The sequence below is a fragment of the Bos javanicus genome, unplaced genomic scaffold (assembly GCF_032452875.1).
Source record: "Bos javanicus breed banteng unplaced genomic scaffold, ARS-OSU_banteng_1.0 tig00001600_1, whole genome shotgun sequence".
NCBI lineage: Eukaryota > Metazoa > Chordata > Mammalia > Artiodactyla > Bovidae > Bos > Bos javanicus.
In genome coordinates this window covers 674,881-685,322 of record NW_026893620.1, presented here as the reverse complement: position 1 = coordinate 685,322, position 10,442 = coordinate 674,881, and the positions used below count along the sequence as shown (strand labels likewise).

General features: G+C 44.6%; 1 protein-coding gene across 2 annotated transcripts in view; it reads left to right on the top strand.

Moving 5' to 3' along the window:
* The first annotated feature begins 795 nt into the window (after positions 1–795).
* Positions 796–10,442, top strand: part of LOC133243936 (ATP-binding cassette sub-family C member 4-like) — a 590,639-nt gene continuing 580,992 nt past the window's right edge. For both annotated transcript variants that reach the window (XM_061410641.1, XM_061410639.1), the window contains exon 1: positions 796–930. In XM_061410641.1, the coding sequence (XP_061266625.1) occupies positions 875–930 (56 nt within the window). In that variant the 5' untranslated portion in view covers positions 796–874. The remainder of the gene's footprint in view (positions 931–10,442) is intronic.

Sequence of the window (10,442 nt, the reverse complement as noted above, 5' to 3'; positions counted from 1 at the left end):
TGCAGTTAACTTCTTCCATCTGGTGGGGGTTTTAGTCTCTGCAGAACAACTCAGGAATATGCATCAGACATTTTTATCTACCTACTTCAGGGAGGAACTAAAGATTCTGTGACTGCTGCATGGCTAATCTATTGAAAAAGTTTTTAGGTTATTACATATTCACATTCTTCCAGTCATCCTTGAGCCAGCCTTTTGTGACTCAGAGGAGGCCTGGGAGACTGAAGCTTTTCTACAAACAAGAGACAGGCAGAGGGCATGGGGTGGGATCTATTCCAGGAAAGCCCCACAGGGTCCAGCTCCATTACAATTGGAGACCCTCCCACAGCGTCCTTGTTTGGTCCTGATGAGGGCAGCATGCCCAGAGAGCGGGCTGCTATCTCCTTCTGCCAGCTGTCTCCTGGTCTTCACCACAGCTAAGGGGCGGTTCTCATGTAGCCTTCCCCTCCTTCTCCGTCTTCTGGGTGGGGGCCTGGGCTCAGGGCGCGCCCTTTGGTAGCATTTGCAGCCCGGTGCCCAAACGTAGTCGCCTCTGTTAGGCACCTTGTGTACGCAGTTCCCCTAACTGGTTCCATCAACTGAGCCTGCAGCCTCATCTCACACCTGCGTGTAGCCCCTGACAGGGTCTGCCTGGCCATCCCTTGGTCCTGGGGCCCCCACCGCTCCAGGCCTCACGAGCAGAGGTGCGGAGCGGGAGGCCAAGGGAGGTCAGGGCCTGGCAGAGCACCAGTGCTCCACTCCCTGAAGCAGGTGGTTCTGTCTCCCTAAGAGGGGACCGCGGTGGGACTGACCCTCCAGCCTCCCCGCAAGCGCCTCCAGGAGCAGCGCCGCCGCCAGAGCAGCGCGACCCCGGCCCGCGCCCGCCCCCGCCGGCAAGATGCGGAAGCCCAACCCGCTGCAGGATGCGAACTTCTGCTCCCGGCTCTTCTCCTGGTGAGAGCCCGCCTGGGCTGACACCCGCGCTGCCTCAGGGCAAGTGTCTGACGCCGCCTGCGCCTTTCAGGGGCTGACACGGTCCGGGGTCAGGCCCAGGGAGCGCTTCCGTTTTCCGCTGGTTGCTTGTACTGGTGGGGTCACTTCACGCTGGCCGCGGGAGGTCCTTGCCTGCTTCCTGGACAGCGCTTCAGTGGTTGTGGGGAGGGGCGGCAGGATCTGCGGGAGTGACCTGGTGGCCCGGTACAGGGTCTCCCTGCCTTCCAGCTCACCGCCTGCCAACCTCCTGTGCCTGTGAGCAGGAGGGGCAGCGGCAGGATCAGGAGGCAGGGAGGCTGAGAATCTAGGCTGCTCAGCGAGGAGTGCCCTCCTCATCTCAACATCACTCTCTCTCTCATTCTCTCTCTCTCTCTCCATCCTTAGTGGCCTTCCCCAGTACTGCTCAGGAATTCTCAATTCTGACCTAGATTGGCAGCCTTGTTTCCCCCTTAAGAAAACAGGTTATGAACAGCTTCATTTATCTAATTAATGCCCTGGATCCTTGTCATCTTCCAACAATGTCCCCACCTTTTTCCATATTCTTTCGGTGACAGCTGAGTTCCAACTGTACCAGGCTCCCTCTGTGGGTTTATGACCATGTCTCCCTCTTCCTCTGTGTGTCTCTCTCTCGCTGTATGTCCTGGTCCTAGTTGTAACAAATTTTATGTGTGTAAAAACACAGTTTTTATGTAATGAATGGGGTTACTATTCTTGACTATGTTTTGTTTTTGCCTGGGACACAAAGCCTTGATTGGAGTTATGTATTTGACCATCCCCTTTCCTTACTGTGAATATTTCCTCTTCCACCTTTGAGGAGGACCACTCTGGGGATGGGGTCCCTGAAGAACCTGTGGGGTCTTATCCAAATATCTAGCCTTTAGAGAAGCAGTGCATGGTCTTGAGGTAGGTGATCCTGCCCACATGTCCTATGGGTTTGAAATCACTAAAGGATCCCTGACCTGGGAGGAAACACACAGATGAAAAACAGCTCAGAGAGGGAAAGCTCTTAACTAAAGTTTTCTGTGTAGTAACTGAAACTACTAACTAGTTGGACTTTAATCATACTTGGATTATTAGATCTTTTGTTCCTGGACCCTAAGCCATTCATCTTTCCCGTATATTCTGATATTTCCTTTTTTTATATGGGAGATCCTTGGGGATCCCCATGGGATGGAAGCTCTTATGATTTTTTTGATTGTGGTGTATTTAGTGTGTGCAGCTACATCTCTTGGCCATTTGGTGGTCTTTAAGGAAAGAGGGGGCCTTCCCTGGTGGCTCAGTGTTAAAGAATCTGCCTGAAATGCAGCATACCTGGGTTCGATCCCTGGGTCGAGAAGATCCCTTGGAAGAGGGCATGGCAACCCACTCCAATACTCTTGCTTAGAGAATTCCATGGACGAGGAGCCTGGTGGGCTACAGCCCATGGGATCACACAGAAGTGACTAAGCAGCAGAAGCAAGCAAAGAGAGGCCTTGAAGAAGGAATATGGTATGGTTACCGCAAATAATAATGAAGCAAGCAAACATCTCGTTAACTTTAGGCAGAGCCAGAAACTCTCCAGGCATGTTCTGTTTGTTGATTTTCAAAGTGCCTGTGCCTGGAAGTGGAAAGGTTAGGACTTCTCATTAATTTGGGTAGACACCCATTTCCAGTTTTCCTGTTGAGGCAGAAGGAGCTGGTACCTCTTATTTCACACCTGAAGGCACTGAAGCAGAGAGGTTGAGTACTTTTTTAAAACTTTTTATTTTACCTTGAAGTGTAGCCAATTAACAATGTTGTGATAGTTTTAGGTGAACAGCAAAGGGACTCAGTCATACATATGCATGTATCCTTTCTCCCTCAAACTCTGGAAGGTTGAGTAAGTTGCCTACCATCACACAGCTAGTGGTGAAAGACTTGGACCCCAAACCAAGCAGTCTGGTTCCCGAAGTCTTTTTCACCCTGTATGTAACTGCTACACTGAGCTGCTTCTATTGGGATCCTTGTTCTTAAATGCAGAGAGAATTCAATTCTAAAGACACCTTTGGTCTTGTTAGCAGGAGTCTCTCAAGGGAAATTCTTAAAGTTCTTGCTGCTGGAGATGATGCATATGAAACATCTCTATAAATCAAGCTTTAGGGTGACTGTTCTCAAAATATGCCTCTCAGACCTGTAGCATCCTCCTTACCTGGGAGCTTGTTAGAAATCAAATTCCCCCTGCACGCCTTCTAGACCAATTCTGGAAAGTTAGAAACCCTGGCAATGGGGGTTAAACAAGCTCCAGGTGATTCTGATGGAAGGTGGAGGCTGGCTTCTGTTTTAATCCTCCCATTGGTAATGTTACTTCAATGTTAACTTTTAAAAATGGGCCCAGACTTTGCGAAGTGAGACATTGACCATGATCACCGTCCTGTATGTAAAGTCTGAGCTACCTTCATGATTTCCTTGTGTCCTCCACTTGCTGTCACGGGGAAAGTTGGAATGAGCCTAGGCAGGAAGTGCTGCCCAGAGACAAGGTCCACCTTGGAGAGAAGAACTGAGTTTTCATCTTCTCATTGGGTGTTTCCTTTTCTCACATTTCAGTTCAGTTCAGGCACTTAGTCGTGTCCAACTCTTTGTGACCCCATGGACTGCAGCACGCCAGGCTTCCCTGTCCATCACCAACTCCCAGAGCTTGCTCAAACTCATGTCCATTGAGTCAGTGATACCACCCAACCATCTTATCCTCTGCTGTCCCCTTCTTCTCCTGCCTTCAGTCTTTCCCAGCATCAGGGTCTTTTCCAATGAGTCAGTTCTTCTCATCAGTTGGCCAAAGTTTTGGAGTTTCAGCTTCAGCATCAGTTCTTCCAATGAATATTCAGGACTGATTTCCTTTAGGATGGACTGGTTTTATCTCTTTTCCCACGGTTCAAAAGCATCAATTCTTTGGCGCCTGGCTTTCTTTATGGTCCAACTCTCACATCCATACATTTCACCTGCTTTCTAAACTTGTAACTAATGCCAGTAACTAGCTTACTCACTTTATACAAATTACCTCACTGGGGTTTTAGTGTTTTCACAGCACACATTGGATTTAGGGTCTAAAAGAAGTCATGCATTATAGCTAATGGTAGTTGTTGTGAATTTTAGAAAAGAATATAAATTTTTCTATTTATGTAAGTAATTTAAAACTATAGAAGAAGAAGAAAGGAATAAAAATTAATTTCTATTAGCTAAGTACACTTGTTGGTATTTTGGTTGTTTCTCCATCCTTCTCCTAGAAATCTTCATGCACACGCACAGTTCTCCTTTTATTTTTTAATAGAAATTATAGCTTGTGGTTTTTAAAATTAAATTTTACTGGAGTATTATTGCATTACAGTGTTCTATTAGTTATGTACACTGTTTCTATAAAATTAAATGTCTTTGAATCCTGATTCCTTCTTAATTTTCAATGGTTAACATTTATTTGTAGCATTAAATAGTATTCAAAATGTGGTACTTTTAAAATTTATTCTCTGAATTAAACTTTTTATTTTCTATTGAGCTATATCCAATTCTGTGATAGTTTCAGGTGGACATCAGATGGACTCAGCCATACGTATACATGTATCCACTCTCCCTCAAACCCCCTCCTATCCATGCTGCCATATAACACTGAGCAGAGTTTCCTCTGCTATACAGTAGGTCTTTGTTGGTTAGCCATCTTAAATACAGCAGTGTGTACATGTCTCTCCCAAACTCTCTATCTATCCCTTGCCCCCATCACTCTCCCTGGCAACCATGTTTCTTCTCTAAGTCTGTGAGTCTGTTTCTGTCAAATGTGGTATTTAATTGAAATGTATGCAGTCTTTCATTTTTGTTAACACAGTTTATTGCTAACAAGGATGTGATGCATATCCATGACCATATATTTTGATGGATCTTTTTTTCTATATTTCCAGAAGTAGAATAATTGGTGAAAGGCTTTTTTCCATAAGATTTGGACCAATTCCCCTCTTAACAGCCCTACTGTGCTTACTTCATTGCCAACTTTGAGTACCTAAATTACATTTTTTTTCTAGGTCTAAATTTAAAAATAATTCAAACAGTTTTAATTTGAATCTATTTAATTTGTAAAGAGAAATGTATGTCTTGACCATTTATTTGTCTTTCTTTGAATTTTCTATTAATGGATTTTTTTCCTAAGAGGCATTTATATTTTTGAAATAACCTGTAATAGTGCATATAATACTTTTTCAGATTTTCACTTGTACTTTAATTCAGTTTAGAGGTTTTAATTTATATGTCATTTATTATATTGAGCTTTTCTTTTTGGTTTCTACTGTTGCTTTTGTAATATGTCTTTTAAAAATCCTAGCATCATTTAAATCTCTGTAAGCATTTTATTTTAGCTCTTTTCTGTTTCAATTCTAACATTAAAGGCAGCTAGAATATTTTTGGGCTTCCCTGGTGGTTCAGATGGTAAAGAATTTGCCTGCAATGTAGGAGACCTGGGTTCGATCCTTGGGTTGGGAAGATCCCCTGGAGGAGGACATGGCAATCTACTCTAGTATTCTTGCCTGGAAAATCCCCATGGACAGAGGAGCCTGGTGGGCTACAGTCCATGGGGCCACAAAGAGTTGGACATGACTGAGTGACTAAGCATAGCTCACAGAATTATTTTTAGTATTTGATATGATAGGCACCTGTTTTTCCCCCCTGAAAGAGCTCATTTCTCCTCATCCCCATTAATGTGAATAAGTGATGTAGTTTATGAACCGTGTCCAGTCTGCTGAGACTCTCCCTGGCGATGTCCCTGCTCTCCTCACTGCAGGCTCTAGGGTGAGCTCTGCATTTCTCTCCCCCCTCTTCCCAGAGGCCAGCAGGTTAGGGGGTGAGTGCAGGACCTGTCCCCAGGGATGAGGATGGGGCAGGGCCTTGGATTAGATGCACTTGGCCATTAGGGAGTGGTTACATCCTCGCTCCCCTGACACTGGCCACGTTTCAGTCCATGAACTGTCCCCTTGCAAAGGGAGTGTGGATGTGGAAACTGCCACTGGTCTTAAGACAGACTGTCTAGAGACTCTTGTCAAAGAAGCTGATGACATGAGGAGGATGTGAACTGGCTGAGGGCTGAGATAGTTTAGGGAGGTTTGTCCTGTAAGGCCCTTAGTAACTATCAGTTGTAAAAGCATAGAAATGTTTAATTTCAAACTAGGATTCTTTGCAGCATTTTCAGAATACCAGTTGTTGTTCATTAACAGTGAGAGATCCACATGTTGTCGGTGGAGGCTGGGTGAGCTCTACAGGGCTCTTTGGCCTTAATCTGTTCCCTGTAAATGTTCAGTTTAATGAATTTTTGTAATTTTATACAATAGCTATGGCCTCAACCAAGATGTAGAACATATCAAAGGTGCATTCAGATTTACTTCTATATCATTTGGCAAAATAAACTGCCTAACAAATTTAAATTTATCTCCTGTAGTTTATTTTATTCTTGACTGTGGGGCTCTTTCTAGTCCTGCATCTCCTCAGCTTGAAGAGGTACCAGGCTATGTCTTTTCAGGTGTGTCAAGTGGATAATTTGCCTTTCTGAGTCTTCCATGGGTCTCCTGATCATGAGTACTCCCTTCTTTCTGTTGACCTGAAACAAATAGACTGTCAGATATTTCTCCAGCAAAGATGAGTTTATTCGGGATCAGCAGAGAATTGCTGCCGGGGACCAGCCCCAGCTGATCCAGGGTATTCGAAGGAGAGACGGCCTAGGCGACTATATGCTAATTAGAGATATAGAGAACAATAGAATGAGGATAGCTCAGTAGGAAAATTCAGTGGAGATAAGAAGCTGAGTAGCTTGGTTTACGCGGGAGACCAATAAAACTTCAAGACAAGAAGTTTGCACCACTTACGTAGGCCGCAGGCGCCCTCTCGAATAGCGGAAGGTGCCTCACCCTAGACACCTTCTCGAGTGGGTCTTAGAAGCCCAGGCATAATTAGTAAGCGTGGTGGGTTCCGCGCTCCAGATGGAGACTCAGCTGGAAGTTAAAGTGAAGAATGACATGGGGAGACCAAGCGTTGGTGAGCAAGGCCCATAGCTTTATTTTCAACAGGGGCTTTTATACCCTAAGTTACACATAGAGGATAATAGGGGATGCAAAGTTAGCAGTCTTTGATTCTTATCAAAAACCAAGGTTTCTTTCCTGCAAATTTATCGTATACAAATGGTTTAGGTGATTTACATCATCTTCTGGCCAGAAGGCCTACTAACATTTTATGACTCTTGACAAGGACTTATCAACAAAGACTTATTTTCTCTAAGAGTAATTATTTTAAGGTTTGGCACCATCTTCCAAAGATAAAACTGCATTCCTATAGGGCGGATGTGTAATGGGTTTACAACAAAGAAAGAATTTATTACCTTAAGGGTCTAAAGTTACTAACACCAAGGCCACTACTTATTTTTTACTATATACCAACTATTAATTAATACACATTCAAGGATACAATTCAGGGGATGTGAAAACTTGGCAACAAGCATTGACTCATCAATGAAATCCTTTACTAGTTTATTCTGACAGTTTTTAACTCTTTGAGAGGCTCTAAGCTATTTGAATATCTTAAGCTTCCCGTGCCTCTGGAAGCTAGGAGACTGTAAACAATCGTATGCATAGCTGCAGGAGTCCGGGTAAACTTGTCAGGCGAGTTAGAGAGCCATCTGAGGGGTTTGGATTTAAACACTCCTAATTGCCCAGGAACTTTATTAATTGGAGCTGTAAGTTAACTCTTTGACAGAGAGAGAGAGAGATGGTGGTAGGGGACAGCCCCCAGTAAAGTCAGAGGTGAGAGCACAAAGCAATAAAGTAGGCAGACTCTGGTTTTTTGGGGGAAAATGCTCGAGAATATCCGGGGGACTCCTGAGGCTCGATCCCGCCTTTGCGTATGCCGAGCCTCCTTCCTCATGACCTTTGTCACGAGTGGAATGCCTCACCGGCTCCCCGCAAATTGCAGTTCAAGCTTTGCAACCAGAGTGACCCCATGTGCAAGTCCCCAAAGGGCAAGAGATATAGAGCACTTTTATAAAGAGAAAAGGAAGTTGAGAGGGCTGTTCATCAAAGAGTCCATGGCTTTTCACTGGCTGAATCCTTGCCAGAAAAGAAAAGGAATATTTCTTCCTGTTGAGTGCTGCTATTGTTGTAACCTCATCTATCAAAGTTATAAGAGGCTTTCTATTGGGATCCACATGGGATTACTCAAGAGCACTGTTGTAGTGACAGCTGCTCTTTGTCTGGTGGGATTTTGTCCTGTTCAGAGCATCACTGACCCTCTCAGCATCCCAGGGAGGTGTTCTCTTCAGGTGTTCACCCCACTTTCGAGAGGCCAATACTAATAGGTTATGTGGCTAGTTCACGGTCATATACCCAGGAAGTGGCAAAGTCTAGACTCTAACACAGGAACATTTCCAAATGAGGCACATCAGTTGCCATTTTTGTTTCTCATTAAATTTTTTAAAACTGTGGGAAATGTACACAACATAAATTTACCATCTGGATGATTTTTAATCAAATGGATCAGTATTGTTAACTCTCTTCACATTACTGTACAACCAATTTCCAGAACTCTTTTCATCCTGTGTGTGTGTGTGTGTGTGTGTGTGTGTGTGTGTGAAGTCGCTCAGTCGTGTCCGACTCTTTGCGACCCTGTGGACTGTAGCCCGCCAGGCTCCTCTGTCCATGGGATTCTCCAGGCAAGAATACTGGAGTGGGTTTCCATTTCCTTCTCCAGGGGATTTTCCCACCCAGGGATCAAACCCTAGTCTCCTGCTTTGCAGGCAGACACTTTATCCTCTGAGCCACCAGGGAAGCCTGGTGTGCTATTAAAACACTAACTCCCCACTTCCCTGGCTCCCAGCCCCTAGCAACCACAGGGCTGCTTTGTTTCTCTCAGAATTTGACTGCTCTGAGGACTTCATGTAAATGCATAAAATATTTGTCCTTTGTGATACACCACTTTACAATCCCACTGTCAGTATACAAGGGTTCCAGGTTCTCCAAATCTTTGCCAACACTTATTTTCTCTTATTTATTTTCATAGTAGCCCTCCTAATATGTGTGTGGTGATGTCTCAGTGGGGCTTCCCAGATGGTTCAGTGTTTGTAAAGAACCCTCCTGCCAATACAGGAGATGGAGGGGCCAATCCCTGGGTTGGGCAGTTCCCCTGGAGAAGGAAATGGCAAAAACACTCCAGTATCCTTGCCTGGGAAATACCATGGACAGAGTCTGGTGGGGTACATAAAGTCCATGAGGTCAAAAAGAGTCAGACGTGACTTAGTGACTGAGCATGCATGATGTCTCAGAGTTTTGATTTGTATTTCCCTAAGGATTACTGTATAGAGCTTCTCTATCTTTGGCTGCAAAGAATATAATCAATCTGATTTTGGTGTTGACCATCTGGTGATGTCCATGTGTAGAGTCTTCTCTTGTGTCGTTGGAAGAGGGTGTTTGCTATGACCAGTGCCTTTTCTTGGCAAAACTCTATTAGTCTTTGCCCTGCTTCATTCCATATTCCAAGGCCAGATTTGCCTGTTACTCTAGGTCTTGACTTCCTTCTTTTGTATTCCAGTCCCCTATAATGAAAAGGACATCTATTTGGGGTGTTAGTTCTAAAAGGTCTTATAGGTCTTCATAGAACCATTCAACTTCAGCTTCTTCAGCATTACTGGTTGGGGCATAGACTTGGATTACTGTGATATTGAATGGTTTGCTATGGAAACGAACAGAGATCATTTGTCGTTTCTGAGATTGCATCCAAGTACTGCATTTCGGACTCTTTTGTTGAGCATGATGGTTACTCCATTTCTTCTAAGGGATTCTTGCCCTCAGTAGTAGATATAATGGTCATCAGAGTTAAATTCACCCATTCCAGTCCATTTTAGTTTGCTGATTCCTAGAATGTCGACATTCACTCTTGCCATCTCCTGTTTGACCACTTCCAATTTGCCTTGATTCATGGACCTGACATTCCAGATTCCTATGCAATATTGCTCTTTACAGCATCAGACCTTGCTTCTATCACCAGTCACATCCACAACTGGGTATTGTTTTTGCTTTGGCTCCATCCCTTCATTCTTTCTGGAGTTATTTCTCCACTGATCTCCAGTAGCATTGGGCACCTACTGACCTGGGGAGTTCCTCTTTCAGTATCCTATAATTTTGCCTTTTCATACTGTTCATGGGGTTCTCAAGGCAAGAAACTCTTGAGAGTCCCTTGGACTGCAAGGAGATCCAACCAGTCCTTTCTGAAGGAGATCAGCCCTGGGATTTCTTAGGAAGGAATGATGCTAAAGCTGAAACTCCAGTACTTTGGCCACCTCATGCGAAGAGTTGACTCATTGGAAAAGACTCTGATGCTGGGAGGGATTGGGGGCAGGAGGAGAAGGGGATGACAGAGGATGAGATGGCTGGATGGCATCACTGACTCGATGGACGTGAGTCTGAGTGAATTCCAGAAGTTGGTGATGGACAGGGAGACCTGGC